This window comes from Phyllostomus hastatus, unplaced genomic scaffold (genome assembly GCF_019186645.2).
Source record: "Phyllostomus hastatus isolate PE091 unplaced genomic scaffold, TTU_PhHast_1.1 phas_contig_86, whole genome shotgun sequence".
Taxonomy (NCBI): domain Eukaryota; kingdom Metazoa; phylum Chordata; class Mammalia; order Chiroptera; family Phyllostomidae; genus Phyllostomus; species Phyllostomus hastatus.
Window position 1 is genome coordinate 12305280 of NW_025333977.1, and position 26060 is coordinate 12331339.

Here is a 26060-nt window from a genome sequence, read left to right on the forward strand (position 1 = left end):
GTTTAACAAACACTTATAGCACTTATTAAGGGCAAAGCAATCTTCTAAGTGATAAACATATTTTAATTCTTATAACTACCATGTACTGACTTGTGAGTGTGTAATACATACAGTTGACTCTTGAACAACATGGGGTGGGGAGGTGGTTAGGGGTACCAGTCTCTATGCAGCTGAAAGTCCCCATATAATGTTTGGATCTAAAGTCAGCTCCTTGCATCTGCAGGCTCAACTAACTGTGCATGAGAAACAGTTTTGGCGACAGAAAATTGTTTTCCATCTGTGATTGGTTGAACTTGTAGGTGGGAAACCCATAGATACAAAGGACTGACAATATTTATTGAAAAAATTGCATATAAATGGACCCACACAGTTCCAACTTGTGTTGTTCAAGAGTTAACTGTACTGTATCTATATACAGGTGAAGGTATGCATGCATGAATGTTAGTGTGTGCATGTATGCAACACTGAGGCACAGAAGTTACATACTGTTCTCAAAGTTGTACAGCCAACATAAGCTATAAACCAGAGCCAGGATTGGAACTCGGATACCACACTTCTAAGTCCATATGCCTAATCACTATGTTATGCTTCCTCTTGCATTCGCTGCGGGATAATTTTTCCCATTCTCTCTAGACTATAAGGGCCTTGACAAGAGAGTTTTATTTATCTCTGTCCCTCAAGCTTAGAATGAGGCCAGGCACACAACAGTGCTAAGTGGAACAAGTTGTGAAACTTTTGTATAAAGTATCTTAAGATGTTTTCTTAGAATATTTGAACAATTTCTTTGTTAATGCCTGAGTGGGAATTCTAAGATTTCAATTTCCTTCTACACCCTGTTGTTTGATTCTAGGAATTGCGTTTCAGTTGTAGCCGTTCAAGATTTGTGGAAGTTTGGGAACCTTTGTGCCGAGATCTGAGGTTTCAGTCTGTACTCTCTGTGTTGGAGAGGCAGACTCTACCAGAAACAAACAAACAACCCACCACCCCAAAACACCCCAACATTATCGAAGCTTTGAAAGTAGAAACAAATGCCACTACCTACCATACCAGCAGTTTCCCTTGGCATCTCTCCTAAGCCGCAGCTCAAGAAGGTGGTTTGGAATCACAATTTTATATTCCCTATGAGCTAAAGCATTGTGAAAACATACTCATCACAAGTGATGACTGGTTAGAAATAAATCTACTGAGTACCAGCTTGATGTAGGAGTAATCGTCAGAGCTTAAGCAATTAAAACCATGTTTCTCTTAGAAAGTATTTTCTTCTTGAATATTAAGCTGGGGATCTTCCTTGTTTTGTTTATAAATCAAAGGGAGGGCTTTTCATTACAACACATTTTGACTGTCTTGTGGTCCTTATTTTTCCTGGCTGGCCCACCTTATTACACACATACACACACATTTCTTGTTTGTTTGTTTGTCTGTGTTTGTTTGAAATATTTTGAGAAAATATGGTCTCCCTGCCATCAGTCCTTAGGTCCACATTTCTTGACTCTAATATGGCAAATATGACACAATTTTTACTGTGACTTTGAGGCAGGCTAGTAAGAAACCAGGAAAATTTGTTGGCAAGTTGAATGGGGAAACTGAGACAGATAATAAACAAGGCCAAACAATTTACAGCCAGATAATAAATCTCAAGGTCTTATCTTCCCTAACCAAGGACACTTAGGAGCAAATAGTTTACACATTCCAGACCCTGCCAGGGCAGATCTGCCATGGTCCTTGTTTCTCTCCTGTGACATTCTTTGAAGGTGAGACTGACCAGAAAATGACCCTGACCCCTCTATACACTAAGTTGGATGAATCAGCATATTAAAGGACACACCTGGAAAGCTGATGAATATTCTGTTGAGATCTTCCCTGAGGCATCCCCTAAAATTCCCACCTTTAGAAAATAGACAAAAACCCTTCAGACAAAGGACCCAGGATGCTCACTCTCTCTTGAGCACACCTGCACCTCCCCCCACTTCTTTCCTCAGGTGTTATCTTTGCGCGCTCTCTCTCTCTCTCTCTCTCTCTCTCTCTCTCTCTCTCTCTCTCTCTCTCTCTCTCCCCCCCCCCACCCCCCCCCCACCTCCAAAGGTTCCCATGAAACTTGCAACCAGGGCAGCAGTGGGCAGCGGCAGCTGGTCCTGGGCTCACCCCCCGACCTGTCTCTGGGGGCCCGCTTTTACCTCTGTAACTTGTTTCCTGAGTCCACTCAGCCCAGGGGGCTCACTTCTGCCTCTGTGGCTTTCTTTCCAAAGGGCCAAGGTGACTCCATCTAGGCTCACTCCTGTTGCTATGATCTTGCCTTTTCTATCTCAAACCTTTCCTTTGGTTCATTGTCCTCCGCTTTAATAAACCTTAAAAATCACCTGGACTCAGGTTGTGAAGTCTTTTCTGTGCAAAGTCAAGAACCCACACATTCCAGACCATCCTGGGGCACGCCCACCTTTGTTCCAGTCCCTTTCTGGTGACAATCTAACTTGCATCTGATTTTCCATTTCAAAAAATGGGAATAGTTACACATGTCTCTCTATGATGAGATAGGTAGAATCATATCAAAATTATTCATTCTCGCTTTGCCCCTCTTAGCCTTGTTTGCTCTCTTCCCCAACCTCTGACTTTGAAAACAAGCCGTTGATATTTTTATAGTCAGAGAGTACCTTGGAGGAGGAAATACTTCTATTTCCTCTGGAGAACATTTCAGCAAATTCTGCTAACATGCTAAGAGGTGTGAACCCGTCCAGCAAGGCCAAAGGGATCATATGGCTGAATTCAGACCTGAAGCATTTACATTGAATATAAGTGACTTAGTCACTGATTACTTATGATATATTAAGGGTTATGGGCTGCAAAAATTATGAAATAAAAAGAATTTAGGGTAGTATATTTAAATTACTTGTTGAGTATTACCTGGGGTAGGTATACATGATGTAAAAACACAGTGCTTCACATATTCACAATTAGAATGTGTATGGACACATACTTATTTATTTATGGCTTTTCTTATCCCAGGAAGGACTTAAGATTATTTACCAAAATATACATGATACAAAGAGATAAATTAAATAGGAAGCAAGTGGATGAGGGTACTGGGCTCTAACCGAGGGTGGAAGAGAGACGGTGGCCTTTGTGTAGGAAGAGACTCTGTGGCTTTAATGCCCCTGGTAGTTTTGGCAGCTAAAATGAAATAATTTAGTTCTTACTTAGGCCCTTGCTCACACGGTAACTGCTCTTCCTGCTCAAGCACTTTTGTTTTCACTAGTGTAGACATAAGTTACTGATGTGAGGTCTCTTTATTGAGCAGGAGATAACTTCAGGGTCGTCCTGAGAATTTATAAGTTTGTTTTGCAGAAGGAAAGAATGTCTTCAAGGAGCTGTGAGCAGCTGCTGACGCCCAGGAGTCTGACGTGAGGAAGTGTTATCTGTGACAAAAGAAACACAGACTTCTCTCTCAGTTTCCTGGAACTCTCTCTCTCTTTCTTTTGTTGACCTAAGAAACATCCAAACCTGTAGAGAAATTTTATGAATTTATTTGAGCCAAACTGACCACAGTTGCTGGGACTGAGAAAATGCTCCAGGAAATGGAAGTTTTACTACTTATTTTATGCATCAGAATCAAAAGGGAAGACATAAGGGGGTTATAAGAAATCCATTGGTGATAGGTGAGGGAGGAGGGAGAAAGCAAAGATGAGGGGAGGATTTCTGGGGTTGGATAAAAAGTAAAATGAATAGACATATGTTTCTTTTGCATTGGTGGGTATAGGGTAGTTACCAGTTAATTACCGTGGTAAGAACATTGAGGGGTTCTGTGGTCTCATCATGTTCTGGTGCAGTGTTGGTGCCCTGAGGGGTCTGGAAAAGGGAAACTACCCAGTGTCATTGCTGAGGGGAAGGGTGACGTCTTAGATGGACACATGCATGTTTGCCCTCTGTGGCTGCTGAAAGTGACAACTCTTTCTAGAAAAGTTGTCTGAATTTTGGGAGCGGAGTTGACTTTTTCATTTGTGAATGGTATAGGCAGTCTGCTCCTTTCATATATAAACCCTTTCTGAATGCATGAAAGAAAATTGAATATTAAACATATATAGGGTGGGGCAAAGAAAGTTTACAATTATGAGTGCACAAAACACAGAGTCTATTCTTGTATTATTTTCCATACAAACAACTGTAAACCTACTTTTGCACCACCCTGTATTATAAGGTATGTTTATTTATATCAACTTAAACATAGTCTTCGAAAGTGTATTTCTAACATATCATATATGTGTTCAAAATTTGATCCTCCCCTTAAAATAGCCCACACTGTTGCCTGGGTTAGGTCCAGTAAACATCTGAGTAAGGATGAAATCTACAGCTTTCGGCATGTCCACTGATTTCCATCTTTGTCTCAAGAGTATTACTTTTATGAAATCTATTTTCCACTAAGGTCAACTATTCTATTTTCCCATTTTCCACTCCTTTTTATAAAATTCTAATAGCAAAATATACTAAAACAGCGAAACTCTTTCTACACCACTACCCACTAACCAAGGTGGCTGGGCTGGCCACACTGAGTGGCCGAATGGCCTCAGGCAGCTCCTAAATCATTGCTCAAAATGTTTGCCTGGAAGCCAAGAAGAAAATTCAGAATGTCGCTGACAATAGGTAGTTTAAGGGTCCTAATATATATTGTACATAAAAAAGACGTGGGTTATATGAAGTTGAATTTAGGAAAATAGAGAACTGGATGTAAGAGAAGATGGATAAGGTGGAGGAAAAAGAGCCTAAAGCTAACATCTAAACAGTAACAACAAATGACTAAATCATATGCATAATAAAGACTTATTGTTTAGGATACAAGTTGCTGTTATTCAATTTCATTGTATTTGGGGAATGACATGTGTGTTGAGGAAATAGGAGACAAGTGAGAAATATTTCTGAGGCATTGCCATTTTAATCCTTTCCCCTGAAGCATCTTTCCAGCGGACAGGAAGAAGTAACGACAAATGGAAGTATCAATAAGGAGGCTGATGGAGATCTATTGGCTCTGAGTCCTGGTGACACCGAGTGCCTGCTGTGTTCCAGGCACTTGGGGCTGAAAAGACAATTGAGATTCGGTCTTTGCCGTCCAGATACATTTCCCATAATCCTGAGAGCTCGAAAATAAAAAGTGGCAACAGTTCAAATCAAATGAGATTTATTTTATTTTCAAAATAAATACTTCATTTTATATATTTGGCAAATACAATGTTTTGTTTTAAAAATTGGAACCTCAGTGAACTTTCAGAAAAGCTGTAAGGACAGTGCAGGGCAGGACGCGTTTTGTTTTCCTGAATCATCTGAGAGTCAGTGGCTGAGCTGATGTTCCGTTAACCCTAAGCACTTCAGTGTGTTTCCCCGTAAACACATTCTCCCTCAAGAACCACAAAATAACCATCCGCATCAAGGACGTGCACGCTAAACCGTAGCTAACTTTCAATCCTCAGGTCCCATTTACGTTTTACCAATTACCCTAATTACACACTTCATAGCAAACAGTCCCGTTCAGAATCCTGTGTGGTGTTTAGTTGTCATTAGTCTCCTTCAGTCTCGAAGACGTCCTCAGTGTTCTGTTGACTTTTACAACATTGACACTTCTAAGATCACAGGCCAAGCATTTTGTATAATGTCCCTTAGTTTGGGGTTGTCTGGCATGTCTGCATGACACCATTCGGGCTGTCCATGCTGGTGGGAACATTGCAGTGCTCTCTTTACTGCCTGTCAGGTGAAGCCTAGTTTAGATTTGTCCGTTACTCACGAAGTTCACCGTCATCACCTGAGTAAGGTACTAGGCTTTTCCACTGAAAGTTACTCTTTATTCCCTTTGGTACTTTGAAACTATGTTTCTTATTGAGCTCCAATTCATCCACTATTTAAATCTGTTAGGACTCATGGTTTCCTATTTTATTCAATAGGTTGTAATTGTTATTTTTATTTTGATGCTCAAATGATCCCTCATTTGGTCAGTGACAGCCCCTTCAAGCAGGCCTCTATGTCCTTTCGATATTTCCTCATTATCCTTTGAGCACTTCCCTGCTTTTTGACATAAGATATTATAGGCTAATCGTTCACTCATCTGGCTCAGCCCCAGAATCACCCATTCCTCCAAGAAACCTAGTGGAGAATTGTATTGATAACCTAAGATCTGGGTGCTTGGTGTTACCGCTTGGTAAAAAGCTGGGTTGTTGCCATAGAGTTTGGCTGCTCTGGGCCCTCACAGGGTGCAGAGCACACATATGATACAACACATTTGATGCAAATGTGTCTTTATACACATACGGTTTTATTTGTTTGCATATACTTGCAAATATAAAGATATACTTGCATCTATACACTTTTCTATATTTCTATACCCACATGTTTTGAAAATGATGAGTTCATACTGATCCCTCCATTTCCATTCCCACACCATGGGGTTCATTCTGGTTTTCTTCCCATGGATGCACCTTCTTTCTCTGGTGATGAGGAACCTGACTCTTCATATCCTTAACTCCCCTACTCATTCCCTCCAGCTCCTCATGTGGACCCTGTCTTTACAGCTACCCTTGGCCACATGGACACTCACCACACTCAGGCTGAGACACCCTGTGCCTGGCTGTCCCCACTCCATGGACACTTGTTTCCTCTGCTCGGGCTCCAAAGCTCTGTGCTGGGCGATGTCATGCCTGGAAGCCCTCCACGCCCTGTCTGGGCTCTGACAGTGTGTGCTGGGTGGCCCTTGTAAGGACACCCAGCTCCACCTCTGACCCGAGTGTGGGGCAGCCATCCTGGGAGGTCACGCCCTTGCTTGATTTGAGCTCTGACACCCTGCTCTGGGACATTAGGGTTCTCTCCTTTGAGGGCAGGCGCCTACCTCACTCTGCCCCACTTCCTGGCATCAGGACTGTGCTGTTGGGAAGGGAAAGCCAGGGGCAGGGGAAGGTGAGGGGAGAAAATGAAGAGTAAGGTCTCTTACAAAGTATACAATTTAAAATAGAAATGAAACAATATACACAATATGTTTGTTTTCCACACCAACAAGAAGGGAGGCTTTTTTTCTAGGTCTTTAAAAAAGACTGAAAGATTAAAAAAAGGACTAAAAGATTAAACATGTTTTTAAATTTTATACTTACTTTTTTCTGGGGACTAATGGAATGATGGATAATTAGACTCAGGTTTCTTATATATATTCTTATTTGGGGCCAGATGGGAAGTCTCTTTTAATATACAATCTTTCTTTTTTTAATATGCCCATAAGGATTGGAAAATATTGGGAATTAACAAATATTGGTGAAGAGACTAGACTGTACAGCTATTATAGTTTAAAATAAGGGTCAGGGTTACTCCCTTTAATCATGTCTTGCAATTTCACCCAAAGGCGTTTATTCTTGTCTTTCTCCATTGAGAAAGGTTTGCTGCATTGCAAACCTTATTAATCTTATCCAGATGAAGTCAGACAGTTATTTTTGACTCCATTTTGCCATTCTACTGAGGCAATTACTACCAAGTGATCAGTGATTGAATCTGAAAAAAATACATTTAATTATTATTAATTGAAAAACCACTGAGTTAATTAAACTATCCTAGGATATTATACTGGAAATTAATTAAATATGATATATCTATCCACCATCAAGAAATTACATTCAAGGGACATAAGATAGGGGGAACAATCCTTTCCACATAGATAAAAAGACACAATAAATGCCCATTAAAAATGCTTTCTTAATATTTGAGAGCTGAGATGGTTTGGGAGAGATAAATCACAATTTTATTTATGCAAATTCTTATTATGGCAAAGATCTCAAATTAATTAACAAAGTTGGAAAATCCAGTGCTTTGTCTGAGAATCTTAATATCTAGCCAATAAGCTGGATTTTAAAACTGTGTCTATATAGTCGGTTTTTAATTTTTATTTTTGTAAAAGCTAGTAATGGTCAGGTTAAATTAAGGTAAATAACATAAAGTCGAAAGGTTTAAAAATGGCCACAAGCCCATTTCTTTCTTTTTCTTTTAAAACTCAAGAAGCCAAGCAATTTTCTTAAATAATAATAGAGCATAAAGTACAGGTTTTCTGTCTCTGACTGGCTTAACCATGCATCGTTCCATGATTCTGGCCCAGGATTCCTGCTAACCATAAACGTGGGAGAAATGCAGGGCCTTAATGCAAGCCATGAGTCTGGAATGATTGTCCCATAAATTCACAGATCAAAAAAGAAGTGAGCTGTTTTGCACTTGGTAATGCAATGAGAGGGTTTGAAGGGCTTTCGTAAATAAGTTACGTCTCTCTAGAGAACACAGAATCCAGGAAGCTACATTACTCACTGAAAAAGAAAGATGACCAAAATACCCAACTGTATGTTTGGTGACTCACCATGACCTTCAAAACACATTTCACTTTTCTTTACATGAATGTATGTTTAAATGCATTAAACAGAGTCTGAGGTCAGTCTCAAGAATTCAACAATCTTTAGAGAGCACTGAGTAACAGAGTCAACAGAAACAAACTGGAAGAAACTGTGCACAAAGATGAAAAGAACGAGGTCTCTGGAAACAGTCAAGAGAAAAGATTCCTGAGCGTTGAGTGAGACCCCCATCTGAGTCCTGAGAAGATGGAAAAGCAATAAAGTGATGAATTGATAGGAAAAGTATAGATGGTTTGCTAAGAGGAAAGAACAACACTTGTTTTCAGAAGCAAACAACTCTAAGATTTCAAAGAAGTCCTTTTTTTCTGTCTTCCTTTTTCATTATTAGTATTATTATTATTTGTTTAAATCTTTAAGAACCCAGTGACAGAACTGTTTCTGATAATAACACAGTGGGCTTTGGGAAATGCTGCCTCACACCCATGAGGCCGTCTGTCCTCTGCGACTTCCCCTGTAAGTCCCTGCCCACCTGCCCAGCCCCTGGACCATTTCAGGACAGACTCCGCTCTAAAGCAACAATGGAATTTTAAAAGCTTGCCTGAGATAATGGAGTTCTTCTACACTGATAGAGCCTAAGGATCTTACACAGGGAATTTTCCAAGCACAAAACCAGATTAGAAGGGGAGGAAGGGCTGTGTTTCTGAGGGCTGGTTTATGTTCAATTCAAAAATACAGAAACATGGGGGCCCGTTTCACAACAACTCACAGTTGGTTTAGGAGATAAGGAAAGGCATAGACGGGAGGAGCTGCTGCCGCTTCAGCCTGGGCCTTGGGCAGAAGACCCGGGGAGCAGACCTGAACCCAGCTGAAAGCCTCAGGTTCAGCCTGGTCCCTGCTGAGCCCAGCCAACGTGCAGACTGACGTAGGAGTGTGTGAAGGACTTTCTGTAAGTCACTGACTAATACACTGCTTCACAAGCTGGCTCTCAAAATTTACTTCTTAGTGTGAATTCCAAAGAGCAAATGACATTACAAATGACATCATCATCCTTACAGACTTCAAATGTTCTTTCAAAATAAATAGCCTCAGAGTCTCTAAATATAAAAACAGAATTGAATCCTAGATTGAGTTATGCTTAATATCGCTTGAACATTTCAGCTCACTTTCTTAGTACGATGGATAAATAAACCATAACGGAACCCTCAAATCTAAAATGTGAAATCATTTTACCTGCAGAAAATGCATTACCATGCAGCCACTATAAAGGGAAAGGCAACGCCCTGGGTTAACTTACTGCTCCACCTGCTTCACACCTGCACCTGAGCAGCTGAATGTGGAGAGAGGGAGCAGGTCGAGAAACTCCGCGGTCCTGGCTGATCTCACTTAAGATTTATTGTTACCGCAGTCCGGCGGTTATACCACACGTTTACGGTAAGCAGTCTTTCCCTTTCCCGGACGGGGACTATTTCACGGCTTCTCTTCTCCTCTTGGACCACCAACACGTTTTCCCCTGGCCTCACTCTCAGCTGATGACACTGCTTCTTAGTTTACCGAGAAAATAGAGGCAGCTAAGAGAAATCTACCGTATCCTCCCGCCTGGATCTCTGCCAGCCTCCCTGTCTGAACCAGCACCCCTCCTGTGGTGTCATCCCAGCAGTCTCCGGGCCTGTACGGGACTACGACTCCTCCGTGCACGGATTCGCCGGGGCCCACCCTGCCCTGCCTCTTTGAGAACTGTGTGCCTGCAGTCACGCCCTCTCCTTTCTGGACCATCAGTTTTCACCACCTCAGAGATCATTTTCATCAGCATACAAACGTGTCTCATACTAAAAATCTTCTCTTTAGCTAAGTTCTCCTCCATGATAGCTGTTCATCGTGAACCTTCTTTAACCAGTTGCCTGTATCTGCTCTCTTCACTTCCTCACCTCTCATCCTCTCTCTGTAACTCAGTGTAATCAGGTTTTTATCCTCACTGCTTCGAGGCAACGATTCTCATCAGAGTCACTAGGGACTTCTGTGCTGCCGAGTTCCTGGTCAATGACACGTGATGCTACTGATCACTCTTTTTTCCTTGAGATACTCTTTTCACTTGAGTTAAAGTTCACCATCTTCTCTCAGTTATGTCCTACTTTCCCGGACACGTCCCCCTTTTCTCTGCGGGCTTGATCTCATCTCCTAGACCTCCAAGGAGAGACAGAGCATCCTTGATTCTGTTTGCTTATTTGTCACACCTTTTCTAGGGGATATCAACCAGCTTCATGGTCATCTATTTGTGGATTAATCCCAAATTTATATCTCTTCTAAGCTTCAGTCTCATATACCTATCTACCTACTAGTCAGCCCCACTTGTATGTCTAGCAGGCCTCTCAAACCAGACATGTCCAAAGCCAAACTCTTACCCTTCATGACCTGCCACTCCCCAGCCACCCTCATCTCAGTCTGAAGGTAGCTCCATTCGATCAGTAGCTCAGGCCAAAAACAGAGGTGTCATCTTGGTACTTTTCCTTCCTTCACTGCCTTTTCACACCTGGAGAGCTGGAGTAGGTGCCACAGAATCTGGTGTAGTCATATAACATAAACAAACAGGACTTTGGTATTTCCATTTGGTTCAGCTTGGTCAACTCCAGAGGTGCCCCTCCAGGTCAGAGTTGAAGCCCTTGGCCGGCGCCTGGTGTGTGGTGTGGGGAGACCGCACCTTATTGCCTGGGCTGTGTCTGTCTTGACACCGGCAAAGATGACCGGAGGGCTGGAGAGCTTGGGCTGACACCAGATAGTCATGCCTGCCAGGGGGACCAGAGAGAGTCTGTGCAACAATACCATGGGAATCTGGTCCACAGGATTGGTGATGGATGGTGACGTGTGTGCAATATGACAGTTTACTCATGCGAATTGTCTCTAATTTGCCCTGCCACGTGGTCATGGGCCTTGCACTCTCTTTCCTACGTCCTCCGTCTTGCATCCACCTTTGCTAAAGCGTGAGTCGCATAGGTTAGAAGGGCTATGTATTTTGAAAAAAGTGAGTTCATATGAACTCAAATGCAGAAGCATCCAGGTGGACCTTAGGGTAATGGAGTCAATTGTCCCACTGGTCATAGAGTGGCTGATCTCTTCTTTTAGATTATCTGTGATCACAGCAAGTGCTTTACAGACGGCACTAGTGGGTCTCTCCAAAGCAATGATTCTCTCAGAAGTTCCCTACTGAGATGTCATGTGCATTATTCTCCCCATGTACCTTCTTAACCATTTCTCTTCTCCCCTCATGAGTCTGCCAACTTCCTTTCCATGTTGTCTGCTTTCAGTCACACTAGAGTCTACCTACGCAGTGCCTGAGGTGTGGGATCTGGTCAAGTGGTTAAATGTTTGGTCACTGTTGGTAGTCAATGCCAATACTGTGGGCTCAGAGTGACTGAGAGGGAAGGAGACATGAAGGGAAGGAAAAGGTAAGATTCTGACAGCATATGAAGGGTGGCCTCATTGAAGGTCACCTGCTCTAACTTTGTCTGAGTGATAACTAAACTGTGTGTAAAGTCACTGAGGTTTTGGGATTATTTGTTACCACAGCATAAATTGGTTTGTCCTGACTAATGTGCTTGCTTGTAAATATTGTGTAATTATATTGCTTGTACAGTATTATGTACTTTGACAATAAATACTAGTTAGTTAAATAAGTTGAATGAAGAATGAATTTGACATTCAATCAACAAACTCATTTAACTGTGGGAGGAGACCAGCTACATTAGCTCAGTTCAGCAAACACTTATGAACTGGGACTGTCATGTATATGGGGGATACAAAGATGAGTTAGATACAATTTCTAATATGAAGGATTTTGATGGGAATATAAACTTGGTAAGGTTTATTATTGTTAAGGTGTGGAGGACCTTGAATTAAAGACTAAAGAATTTTATTTCATCTCGTAGACAATGGTGGGGGAAGTGTCAATGGATTTTGAGTAGGGAAGCACTACTATTAAACTATTATTTATTTTAGAAAAATTAATCTGCTGATGGTGGAGGAGGTACAGGAAGCCCAGTTGAGAGGCTATTTTAATAATCCAGGTGTGAGAAGATGAGCACCCAGGCTAGACAGTGAGTGTGCTAGTGAATGGACTGAAAGGGCATAATCAGAAAGGAATAAGATTAGAAAATAAAAACAGGATATTGGGTATGTGGGGGGCAAGGAGGCGGGAAGAATGGCTTAAGAATGACTCCCAGCTCCCATGTCTGTGATACCACTGGGGAAGGTTGGAGGAGGTAGAAGATAAGATCCTTCATGTGTTGAACTTGAGGGATGACAGCTCATGTGCAGGAAGTAGACTTAAGGGCAATTTGTGAAGTGGGATTGGATGGGACTTGACAGAGAAGAGTTACAGTGTGTGGTCACATTGGAGACAATGAGCCGATGAGGTGAGGTATTTAAGAGAGAGCTCGAACAGAGAGGACAGCACAGAGCTTTGAGAGAAATCCACATTTGGGGGCGGGGAATGGGGAAGAGTCAGCACAGGAGACTGGGGAATAATCGGAAAGGTGGGATAAATAGCACAGGTAATATTTATTGAGCACTTACTATGTCCTGAGAATTTTACATGTGTCCTCTTATCTAAGCCTCACAGCATCCCCTGGGAAAAGAGTTATCCAATTTTACAGATGAGTAAACTGAGAATGAGAGACTAAGAGTTTTCCCTTCAGGTTAAGTAGCTACTACATAGCAATGCCAGTTCTGCTTGATGACAAATTCATATCTCTAACCATTGCAAAATCTCAAATGATCTCAGTTTTACCCGAACTAATGCATAGAAAGTTGCCATTGAGGAAGGGCTGACCACCAGGCCACACACTGTAGAGTTCAAGAGGAATGCTATTTGCGAAGAGTCCTTGATTTGATGAGCAGGCAGTGATTACTGTGAGCAGAATGTTGGAGCAGGAGCCCCACTGCAGGCAAAGGTGTGGGTGGGCGGAGTCACATGGAAGGAACTGGTGGAGACAACCAATCAAGAAACGTCTGGTGAAAGGAACAAGAGAACGGATTAGATCCTGGAGGGATATTGGGGCTAAATGAATGTAAGTTAACTTACTCATTTCCTTGTAATTATTTCCAACACAGAGAGATCGCTTACAGACAAAACGAAAGGATACAGTAGAGCCAGAAAATGAAGGTTTCACAAAGAGCATGCCAACGGAGTTGGTAACTTTTTGAGCAGAATGGAAAGACTGGGATCTAACGTCTGGGACCCAAAGGGCCAGCTCTGGAAGGTGGGGAACAACTGTTTGCTTCCAGACCAGGGGGAAGGGCCTGCTGAGTGAGGGTATTGATTTAATTTATTTGAGTTAACTGAAGTTTCCTTTACTACACTGATTCCAATAAAGTCAGTTTTAATTTAGATTAGGTCAGAGTTAAATTTTCAAATTATTAAAATATCTGAGAGGTTGTGAAAATGTGAGGGCTGTTCTTTAAACTTATAAATATTTGATTTATAAAACAAAATTATAATAATTCTTCCAAGTTATGCTCCAGAGTCCTTAGTACTTTATTTTAGGAAACAACTATTCCTTCACCTGCTGAGCTCGCTTCCAGTGCCTGGTCTGTATTCTGACTCTAAAAAAAAAAAAAAAGAAAGAAAGAAAAAGAAAAAAGCTATTTAATAACATACTTGTTCTGAATACATCTCATGCAGCTGTTTTCGAAAACATTATTAAAAACTCCTTTGTATCTTAAGTTTGTTTTGGCAGCTTTAAGTCGCAATATACAGATCTGAATTATTTTTTGTAATAACTTATTGGTTTCTTATATAACTTCCAAGGCATGTGTAAGAGTCTGTCATTGCAACACAAATCAGTTCTTTTCCTGAGCAAACAATCAGAAGGGCTTAGGATGAACTACATGCTTGAACATTTAGTAACTCCCCAGAAAATCAGTGGAATACAGTGTCAAAAAATCGTCCCCTCTGGATGCCAACTAAAGCCAGCCTTGAGGAATGTCCTTGGCTTTGGTAGGATTGAAGGAACATGAAGATTGTCAGGAAACTCTTACAAGTTTTAAAAAGGAACAGAAACATGCTACCAAAAAAGCAGGAAAGAAACTCAGTATTTTTTGTCTGAAGTAAGTTTCCTCATAAAAAGGAACAATAAATGTAATTTAATTTGCATGACTTTTTGTCCACTCTGGTTAATTTTTTTTTGCTTTTGTTTATTTATTTGCTTGGAAGGTTTTGGCTGGTGGGCCATCGGACTAAGGACTGAAGAACTCTGAGCTCCATTCCCCTTGCCCTGCCAAGTGGTGTAGGGAAATTGCACCTCTTTGTATTTGCGAGTCTTGGGACAGAGGGGATTATTATGCCACTTACATTTTAGGAAACACTGAGATTTTAAATTACATTTCAATGGTCTTTGTGTTTTCTGAATTTTCTGACATTTGATTTGTTTTCTTAATGAGAAACAATTTCTATGGAAAGATGTGGACTGGTGATAAAGAAACCAGTTCTCTGAACCCGTCAGTGTTGAGCAGCTGAACTGACACCTCTGGATGACGACAAGGAAGGGGCTTCTCCCTGGAGTGGGGGTGTTAGATCCTATACCATCTGAGGTTCTTCACACTCCCACAGCCCCTGAAGCTGTGAACTGCTGTCCTCTTACTTGGAAGAAATTGGTCTAGAAATTGGTGGAAGAAATTCTTGGTTGCTTTACATTCTGCTGGTGGCTTCTTTATACAGGAGTGTATAAAGAATTTATATTGTGGCAGTGTTGGCTGCAGTGGAATTTGATGTGTGTTCACCTGAAGCTGACACAACAGCAGGATTTCAGGAGACAACAGCATCGCGGTGCTGCTGAGAACATGACTATGCGGCTGAGGGTGTTTGCGTGGAGCAGCGTTTGAGTGAGGTCTGATTAAAATGCCCTCGTCAGTACTTAGAGCACGCATACCCTAAATATTATATTTAATGGTTAATGTTCCTAGATAGACATTTCCCATCTGTGGTTTTGGTTACATTAAAAAGATAGGCCCAAGAAGAATGGGGGGAAAAATGGGGACAACTATTACTAACCAACAATTAAAAAAAAAAAGATGGGCCATATTCTGATTTTTGTTTTTATGAGCTGGTTTGGTAAACGAGATCATTGTTTTTCTCTCTTAAGAGAAAAGACATTGACCATTTTCTCCAAGTGATCACAGCTCTGAACTGGGGGGAACAGAATACACCCCGGGGAAATCTGGGGTGTGGAAGTGGATCTGCCTTCAGAACAGTGCAACACGCGGCGAGTTCTTAGTGACTACATGAAATCCCAGCCTAGATAGACAAAGGTGGGGAATCTAATATAAAATAATGAAATAATAAGGTTCATTTCTACAAAGTAATGTGAAAACAATTGTTGTCAAAACACCTGTGTAAAAATATGTGCATGTATATGCCTATAAATGTGTACTATCCTGACAAGTGTACATGATCCTGACATACCTGAACTGGTAGTTAAAGAATAAAATAAGGCAAAAAAGAATTATAAAGGAATTCATGAAAGAAAAGTTAGAATTTACTATTACTAAGCCCCACCCACCTCCCCTCCCACCCCCATTTCCAGTGAGGGCTCATGGGGCACTGTTATTCCTATAAGCAAATAAACCTGTCATTTGTTTGAATACTTTACATTTTTACATTATTTGAATACTTTATAACTCTTCTAGGTTCTCAGTACTGAAAGCTAATGATTTTATTGATTGAAAAACAGATGATGTACATTTTTTTGTTTGATGTAAGCTTTGAAAAGGTTTGTCCAGCAAGACATAAGGAGCTATGTAAACACATGTCTGATGATCATCAGACAGAAAACTGCACAAGAAATTTCCTAGATACCCAGCTTTCCGCCCCATGCCCCAGACAGCTTTTCTCTGAAGCACACACACACAGTGTGCACTGGGTTGGGGGTGTAGGATGAGAACACTGTCACTACAAGAAGTACTCTGCCAGGGGGTGGTTCTCATGACAGGCCCGGGAGCCAAGGTCGCTATTCTGCCAAGCACGTGACTAGGGCCTTGTGTTACCTGGTAATAGAAGCACATGTTTGAGGAGGTCGAAACCTGTCTCATCAAAGCACATTGACCAGAACCCTCCACACCTGGGCAAGTACCTGAAAAAACTCAACCTTGGGGATTGTCCTGCTTCTGTCGAGTTCACACAGCCTGAGGCCCTTTCCACCCATGCTGATCTGTGCTTCCCTCCGTCTGCTCTGTCCTGGTTCCCCAGCTTCCCACTGGGCTGCAGTTGTTGCCACCCGGCTGTTGTCTCTGGTATGGTTCACATGGAGGGCGTCTTCTGGAAATGGGCCTCCTGCTTGGTAAGAATTCTTCCTCAGGCACCATCCCAATTTCACCTCCAGGCTCCCTGGTCAGACAGCGGGTGGAAGACACAGCACATGTCTCCTACCCTCACCCTGCTGACCTCGGCTCATCCTCTATCTAACCTCCCTGCCAGGGAAGGGGACTTGGATAAAGGGGAGCACAGCAAGGGGGGTACAGAGGCACTAGGAACATGGCTTGTGTGTGAACATTAGCCATCCTTATTTCCATCAAAAGAGAGAGTCTGATGGTTAGTTTTGTACTTTGACTCGACTACCCTGAGGGATGCCCAGAATGCTGGTAAAACCTTATCTCTTAGTGTATTTGTGAGGGTGTATCTGGAAGCATTTGATTTGGTAGACGGAGTACAGAGATCCCCTGTCACCAATGTGGAGGGACATTATCCAACCCATTTGGGGCCTGAATGGAACAAAAAGGTGAAGGAAAGATGAATTCCTTCTTTCTTCTTGAGCAGGGATATCCATCTTCTTCTGCTCTTGGACATCAGAACCCCTGGTTCTCAGGCCTTTGACTTGGACTAATTTATACCACTGACGTTCTTGGGTCTCCAGCTTGCAGACCACAAACTGTGGGACTTCTCAGCCTGCATAACCATGTGAGCCAATTCCTATAATAAATCTTCATATGTCCTAATGGTTCTGTTTCTCCAGAGAACCCTGACTAATACAGAGGGTAAGCACTCACAGAAATGATTCCTTTCATAGTTCCAAGAATGGGTGCATCGGAAACATTTTACCACTTTAATGGACTTTACAATTTCTTACATTTGCCATATGCTTTAGTGTTCCCAAAAACTTTTAGGTACAGTTTTGATTACTGTGAAACAAATTCCTGTGGAACTCTTCAATTAATTCTTTTCCTTATTTATTTACATCCCCCCCCCCCCCCCCACACACACACAGTTTAACAGTGCTGAAGTTGGGATGTGTCTTACAACTGTCACCCACCAGGTGTGACCGGGACTGGAGACCACTCCAGCTCGGTGCCAGCTCTTTGTGTTGTCGCTTCAGTCAGTCACGAGATGGTCAGCACTACATGTGGTAATTGATGTGTAGTAGGTCTTTAAAAATTATATAATTCACCTTTGAAAAAAGTAAAGTTATCATGTGCACGGAAAAACACAGGAACAGAGAGGATTAGGATAACATGTGACATCTGTGAGCCCAAGAGCCATTATTGGAAGAAGTGACCGCAGTTCCACGCGGGGTTGCAAAGCAACCACTAAGTGTTTCACCTAAGAAAGAAGGATGTCACCGTGTGGATAGATCCACGTTTCACCATATGACCTGCCTGTCACACACCACAGAAAGTACCTGAAGTCAGAAGAAACTGCCAAATCCCACAGACAACAGACAAAAGCCAGTTGGAAGTGAAACACTCCTCAGTGGACATTATGAAGGCACCACATCCAATCGGCAGGATTCTCCCTCCTTACGGGGGAGTCGTTATCCAGCACAGGTTGATAAGTTAAAGGCTCTCTGCTGGAGGCTTCCCCCAGTTCTGTTCCATCTCAGCCCAGCTTAGAGGCGGGGGATGCGCATTTTACGCAGGTTGGTACTTTAGTTTGGTAGAGCTGGGACTTGAGTCTTCATGTATCTGTGCCCAGAGCCTGTGCCACCTTCCCTAAGATTCCACAGTCCCAGTAGAAACCTCCCCGATCTGCCAACCCCTTTGTCTTTCGGAAGAATCTTAGGGGAGGAAGGGAACGAAGAGGTCTACACATGAGATGATGTCTTGGGTTTTTCTTGGTTCTTCATTTGAAAACTTCGATTTTGGGGACCGGAAATCCTGATGAGGGTATTTATGGAATTTACTTCTCTTCTGTGCACCTGGAATTCGGCTCACATAGCCGAATCTTGCAACTTTTTCCTGAAGTGGGAAACGCTTTTCAACCAGGTAATCTTCACCTATGCCTGAGGATGTCATAATCAATGGGGCCTATAATCAATTTAAAGTAGGTCAATTGAAGATGATCCAGGGAATGTGGCTGAACATCACCAGCTAAGGATTTTCTAGAAAACCCAGAATTAGAAAAGTATTAAACATTTATTTTTACCAAACTCCAGATTCTCAAGAAATAACCAGATGAGATTCTCACACATAAACATTTATATTTCCACAGCTATCTGGGTGGGAAAAAGTCAACACCAAATAAAAAAAATAAAAACCGCTTGAATTTCTGTCCATGATTATAATTGCATTCATACCAACATTTTTAAAGTTTTGCACATGTTTAGAAAAGTGGTTTCTTCTTAGATCAGGATAAAGAATGGCAGCCCCCTTGGGAAAGGCCAGTCTGTGGTAAGGCAGCCGGGAACAGCGGTGGAAGCGCCAGCAATACCAGTGGGAAGCTGACGAGTCTGAGATTCCTAGTGTGATTCTGCACCCGGGAGAATTTGCTAGCATTTGGAATTAATGCGTCGTGATATAAAAGCAGAAAGATCATTATTTAGACTCCGTGTATTTGCTTCTTTTTAGATCTGGTTCCAAGGCTCTGAGAGTTGTGTTATAAACCAGAGGCATCCCATGAATTAAGAAGAGCTTTGTAACAAGCAGCAAATATACCTGTTACAAAGATACCAGACTGAGCTGGTAGGACCGTTCTCTTTTTTCAGGACAGCATTTAATGAAAACGGAATGAGTACATAACCAGCGTTTTTACTGTGACCTCTCTGCTATGAAAGGTTCAAGCACATTGTTGGTGTTTAAATAATTAATGACAAATGCAATGTCACTTAATGTTTCCTTTCTGTTCATTAGTTACCAGTTTTTCCTAATTGATCAAACCAGCTAGGGTTACTCACTGAATCTTAAGAAAGAGATAGTAGATTTTAAAATAATTTTTAGAGAATCATTTAGAACTATAGCTGTTCTCACCCTTTTCCTGCCCGACTTCATAGGAGGAAGTGTCCCTCTAGTCCAGAGTAAATCACTGATTTATACTCTGAATGTATACATTAAAATTAAATTTGCCATCTGCCCCATCTCTCAAACTGTTGCTTTGAAATGTCCTATCTCAGTGGATGCTGCTATCATTCATTGAATTTCCCAAGAGAGCATTAGGGGTGATCAGAGAGTCTTCCCCATCCCCACACCCCAGCTCCACCCAGCTCTTCAGTACTGTCCATGTTACTGATTCAGTTATCTGTCCTGCACTTCCATTTTCCTCTGTCTGCCCAGCTACTGCATCAGTCCAGGTCCTCACCATCTTTCAAGACCCTGCCAAATCATTTCCCTGCTATCATATTTGATATCCCTACAACCCATTCTTTATACCACTACGCAAATTATTTCTCTACATGCAAATCTTCTTAAAACTTTTTAATGATGTTTCACCATCTTAAGGAAAAAGCTCAAGACCCTCAGCATGGAACCAAGCCCTTTATGCTGTGGCTCTGCGGGTCTGCCCAGCATGCTTCTGCACCATTTCCCAGCAGGCTCTTCTGGTCCAGCCCTAGGTAAGGACTCACTGTTTTGCAAATGGACCACATTTCCTCTCTCTCCTTCGCCTTTGCAAGGTGGTTCCCTCTACTGACCATTTGCTCCTTGTCTGCCTACAACATTCCTAATAGGCTTTAAGGCAAGCTCATTCTTTGATAACTCTGGGCAACAGGGAGGGAGCCCTCGCTGAGTTCAAAGTCAGTTGCTGTGGTGCCTTCTCCTGTGTTTCCTCAAGCCTCTGTCAAGGTAGCATTTTAGTTTCTGTTGATATATCTGTCTCCTCTGCTACCCTGTGAATGCCTCAAGTGGAGGAGTTGGGTGTTCTGTTTCTGTACCTCCAGGCCGAGCACCATGCCTGTTGCTTGGTAGCTGCTCCATAAATGGCTGCAGCATAAGGGAGCTTACTCTTTTTTCCTCACTGCTGAAGACTTTGCTTAGGCAAAGTTATTTTCCCTTTTTTCCTGTATTTTAAACTTTTGTCCTGTATGTCTAAGTCATCTTTAAAACAAACAGCAAAACACTTTGCCCATCTTAGCTCCTTCATCTTCTGCCTTTTGTTGAAAGAATAGTCCAATTATTGCTTTGAGCTCCTAAGCTCCTGCTGATTTTTCAGTCTACTCAAATCTGACTTGACCTCATCACTTCAATGAAATTGTTTTTTTCCCAAGGATACCAATTACTTTCTAATTGCAAAAGTTGTTCTTTATATAAGTGATTGTTCTTGACAATTTCACGTTGTTGATCTGTCTCTTATATCCTGAAAACCTTACTTATTTGGCTATTGTGATACCATTTCCCCTGGTCCACGACATCTCTGAACACTAATCAGCCCATCAAGCCTGCCTTTGTTTAAGTGCTGGGTGTCCCAAGGAAGCCCTTATTAGCTCTTTTGCCATATTTATCCTGAGTAATTTCACCTTGCTCAATGTATTCAGTGACTATCCATATATCCAATGAGCCCAAATATTGACCTTGAGAACTCTGTTTCCCCACTTGTAATAATTTCTGTGTCTCAAATGCCCTCAAATGCTATATGTTAAAGGTGAATTGTTTCCTTCCTCAACTGGCCTCTTTAATATTTCCTATCCTAATGAGTTAGCAATAGTCAAGGTAGAATTAAGGGTACTGATTACTTGCAATCTTTCTCCAGGTTTCTATACTAAATCACGTAGTTAATAAATTTCAAGGAAAAAAAAATTATCCTCTCTGGATAGTCCAAGTAAGCTTTTGTATTAGCTATCTATTGCTACAAAACAAATCACTGCACACTTAGCAACTTATAAAAGCATATATTTATTATCTCAAAGTTTCCATGGGTTCGGAGTCCAAGAGTGGGTCAGCTGGGTCCCTGGCTCAGGGTTTCGTAAGCTGCACTCAAGGTGTCGGCTGGTTCTGGGCTCTCGTGTGAGGCTCAGCATCCTCTTCCCAACTCGCTGATTGCTGGCAAAGCTCATTTCCTTGAAGCTGCAGGCCTCAGAGCAGCTTGCTTAAATCAAGGCCAATGGGGGAGAGTCTCTGACTTGTTTGTCCTCTTCAAAAGGGCTGATCTGATCAGGTCAGGCTTGCCCTTTGAACAAATTCAAAGCCACTGATTACAGACCTTAATTGTACCAGCAAAATCTCTTTATCTTTGCCAAGTAATGTAACTGGAGAGACCTGTCTATCTCTTTTGACACGTTCTATTAGTTAGAAGCAAGTTACGGGGTGCCCCACACTCGAGGGGAGAAGGTTATACCAGGGTGTGGGTCACTGGGAGTCATCCTAGAGTTCTGCTTACCACAGCTTAATTCTTAAAAAAAAATATGGGTAATGGCAAAAGCCAATAAATGTTTCTAATTTGGAGGCATTAAAAGGTTGAATACAAAGAAGAAAAGTATAGGATTTTAAAACCTCAAGTTAAAAACAAATAAAATGAAATCTCTAGTATAAATGGGCGTAGCACACGTTTTGAAGATGGAGAAAATGGTTTCCTGTGCTTATCCTAGCTTAGACTCACTGCCCTGGGTGGGAGACACACGCAAGCATCTAAACTTCAGGTCATATTATATAAACCAAAAAGGAACAATCAGATAAGTAGCTCGAAAGACAGATATTTAATTGAATTGCATAACTGGCTTAACTATTTTACTATGGTTAGCTGCATTTGCATTAAGAGAGGATAAATGTAATAATGTCTATAAGTAAGTCATATGGTTTTCTTCAGTGTCCTTAATTTGACTTTTCCTAATAGTTTTTTTTTTCTTTTAATACTTTTGACATGCTGTGGTTTTCATTGGAAATGGCTAATCTTTCCTCAGGATATGTATGCAGGTATCTTTTGAAGGTGCTTTCTTGTAATGTACGATGACGTATCTACAGAAGCCCCTGGATCCCAACACTCTGCTTTCTGGCCCCATCCCACCTGTAGCTCCTTTTCCTTACTGTGTGCACCAACCAGGTGTTCCAAAATTAATGCAAACGCCATTAGGATATGAAACGTAATAAGAATCCTGCTACTTTTGGGTCTTGCTTCTGAGGAAAAACTCTCCCACTGGTATTCAGTAAAAAGCATGACTTGGTGGATTTATATCTTTTTCTTGACATTGGCAATGATATTGCAATGCCATTGTATACAATCGATGTGAGGTTGGCTTGCAAATCCCTATAGATATGTGGTTACTTCTCTGCTTTCCCTCTCTTTTGCTTGGGCAACTGCCACATTGATGCATTGGAGCCACTCTTCTGCATTCTTCTCATCCTTGGCCTTGAAAACATAGGTTTTATTGTCTGTGAAGATTTCAAAAGCCCGAGGGAGAGAGCGGTCCCTGCGTTTCCTGGCCACAACTTTCACACTCTGGACTTTGCTGAGTTCTATTGGTGAGTCATCAGGATCATCTTTCTGAAATGCACATGGGAAGTAAAAATCATGAGCTGGTTCCCAGAGTATGAAAAGACCTCTGGCTACTGGAGACTTTTCCAGGAGGATCAGAATCCTTTCACTTCATAGGGCTCAAGAGCTTTGATACTTTGGGCATTAATGTCTCAGAGAGTTGTTGGAACAATGAAGAAGTGAGCAATGGACTCTTTGTTATTGTATCATAAATTGACACAAGATAGCCAATTTATAGAAATAACTGTATATTGCCATGTATAATGTGCACTTTTTTGCCCAAACTTTTGAGGAAAAAATAAGGATGCATATTAAACATGGGTAGTAGTAGTTCTATATCTATATAAATGTTTTTAATTCTTTTATTTATGCTTATGTGTTAAAAGTGTAACTCCAGAAAGCAATAATGATATCTGCATGCAAAATAATACTCTCGAATACAAAATTTTTATTGTTTCTAAATATAAATGAATTAAAAATTAAAATAAAAGATTTTTTTTCCTGAAAGCTTGGGCCAAAAATGGAGGTGCACATTGTACACAGCAAAATATGGTATACAGCGGGATTGGGAAAAATGCTTAATCCATATATTTTTTTATTTTATGTCATTTTGTATTGATATTAACTTTGTATTAATAGAGAAAGATGCAACAGTACAATTTGGAGTACTATTAACTCAGAATGAGATTACTCAGAAGGCATGGAATTTAATTTTACTTTGTGCTATCTCTGAGAAAAGGGTATTAATTGAATCAAAAGGGTTTCAATGTTTAAGTAGATCAAGCTCTGAAATTCTGTGGAACTTTGGAAGCATGATGTGTCTACAAATGCAAGTGAAGAAATATTTAATGACTTACATTTTTCTTGCACCAAAGCAGAAGTCTAAGGATTTCTACAGCACAGGTAATCACAACAGGCTAGCATGAATAGTGTTAAGGGATCAGATACTTCTTTTAAGCAATTTCAGGTCTTTAACATCCTTGAGTCCATTTTGTCTACTTGAGAATGTACCTGTGGTTGAGGATCCCATCAATTCCCCTTTCCCACCTTTCCTATACAATTACCCTTCTTTCACTCTGCAATGAAAAGACACCCTTCTCACTCATCCCAAACTTTCTATGGTGTATTATGCAACTTGGAAATATCTCAAGAGCAAAAAACAAACAAACAAAAAAAGTAATTTACAATATTGATGTCAGGGAAGTATCCTCCAAACAAGGTAACATACTCACTTCTCATCTATTTCTAACAGCATTTGACTTTTTTATGTTTAGTAATTCATAATATAATAATACATTTGGTATTATGGTTTTTCATAAATGCTATAATATATTTAAAAGATAAAAATAAAAAATCTTAACATTTGGAGACTGATGGTCACAAGAAATTAAAATTAAATTTCAATTGATATTCATAGTTTTATTGCAGTGAAAAATGATAGGGTGATTTCAATGAAATGCTGTGAGAGAGGTAGAACAAAAATATGATTTCAGAGAAAAAATGAAACAATGTAAACATTTCTACTTAGAACTAATTTTAAATTTTTTTTAAATTTTAATTATTTATTTATTTTTAGAGAGGGGAAGGAAGGGAGAAAGAGAGGGAGAGAAACATCAACGTGTGGTTGCCTCTTGTGTACCTCCTACTAGGGACCTGATCTATAACCCAGGCATGTGTCCTAGGCTGGGAATCGAACCGGTAACCCTTTGGTACACAGGCCCACACTAATCCACTGAGCCACACCAGCCAGGGCAAGAAGAAGAACTAATTTATGTAATTTTTTAAATGGATAGTATTAGGTGTCAAATTGCTATGATATTTTATTTCAATGGTTACATTTGTTATTTGTAATCTTGTTATTTAAAAATGACAATATTCATAGTTCAACAGAAACTGCAGTGTGTGCAACTCTTTAAACTTATGATAAAATTGTTGATACAAGTTAAAATGCTATAGGGTAATATAGATCTTCCAACATTCTTTTAGCGGGTATATAGGATAAAGTTTGAAGATATCTGTAGTAGACAATCCTTTGCCAGCTTACTTTGATTTATAGTATCTGACAGTAATTAAATGGTTTTTTGGGGGTTAGTTTATAGTACAGAAATTGATACATGAAAGAACCGATTAAGAAAGAAATGAAACCGTAGTAACCTAAAAAGGGACAGTGAGTTAGCCGAGATAGAAACGGACGGGAAGCCAAAGGACACTGCTGCCTCTCTGGCTAGTAGAGATTAAGACCTTAAGAATGCAACGGTGTTCTTAACAGTAGAAAATAACACTGTGGTCTTGTAGTTTTTATTTTAAAGTTCACGTTTTTCTCATTTACAAGAAAAGCCCTTTACGACGTGGCTGAAGCTTTGGCTAGATGGCTAATCACCGCCTGGTTGCTGTGTGCCTGGGGGTGAGGGCGATTGCTCTGTGGTCCTCATGCTGCACTGTACTATTTCCCGATGTTTGAGCCATATGTTTCGTCAGGTTTCGGGAATGTCAAGCCATTATTTCCTGATAAAGATGTCAAACAAGTCAGCCAATTATAAAATAGCTTATTCTTTAAACTTTGTTAAAAAGCTCTGAGTCAAGAAGTATTAAAGGTCATTATTTAAGTTCAGGAAAAACACTCTTTTCTCCTGACTCTGCTTTGTCTCAAGGGATCTGAGAAATCACTACAACTTAGCTTCTATTCCTGATTGCTTTACTAAAACCGGGACATTCGGGTGGCCATTTTTTAACACTTTAAAAATGCTTCAAGGTGAACCTATGCTAAAAAAAGTCTCTTAAAATCTCAAATAACTGTCTAAATTGAATACACCATTATATTTCTCTTTAAAAAAGATCTTCACCTACAGAAAAATCCATCTGTATATTTTGTAATACACACAAATGAAGAAAGTAACACGAATTCAGAGTAGGTGTCATCCAAGTCTCTTTTTGTCCATTCAAAAAGTTAACATGAAGTTTTATTGATTAAAAGAGCACTGATCAGAATTTGTCAAATTCAGATATACCGTTCTGGATTCTTGTTGGGTAATAAATGCAAATAAACTTCA

General features: G+C 40.8%; 1 protein-coding gene across 5 annotated transcripts in view; it reads right to left on the reverse strand.

The window, feature by feature from the left end:
• Positions 1-12947: 12947 nt before the first annotated feature.
• Positions 12948-26060, reverse strand: part of VEPH1 (ventricular zone expressed PH domain containing 1) — a 209514-nt gene continuing 196401 nt past the window's right edge. For 3 of the 5 annotated variants that reach the window (XM_045852120.1, XM_045852117.1, XM_045852118.1), the window contains exon 14: positions 21411-23019. In XM_045852120.1, the coding sequence (XP_045708076.1) occupies positions 22783-23019 (237 nt within the window). In that variant the 3' untranslated portion in view covers positions 21411-22782. Of the gene's footprint in view, positions 13353-21410; positions 23020-25394; positions 25516-26060 lie in introns of those variants that run through there. The other 2 variants (XM_045852121.1, XM_045852122.1) reach the window with 2 other exon arrangements.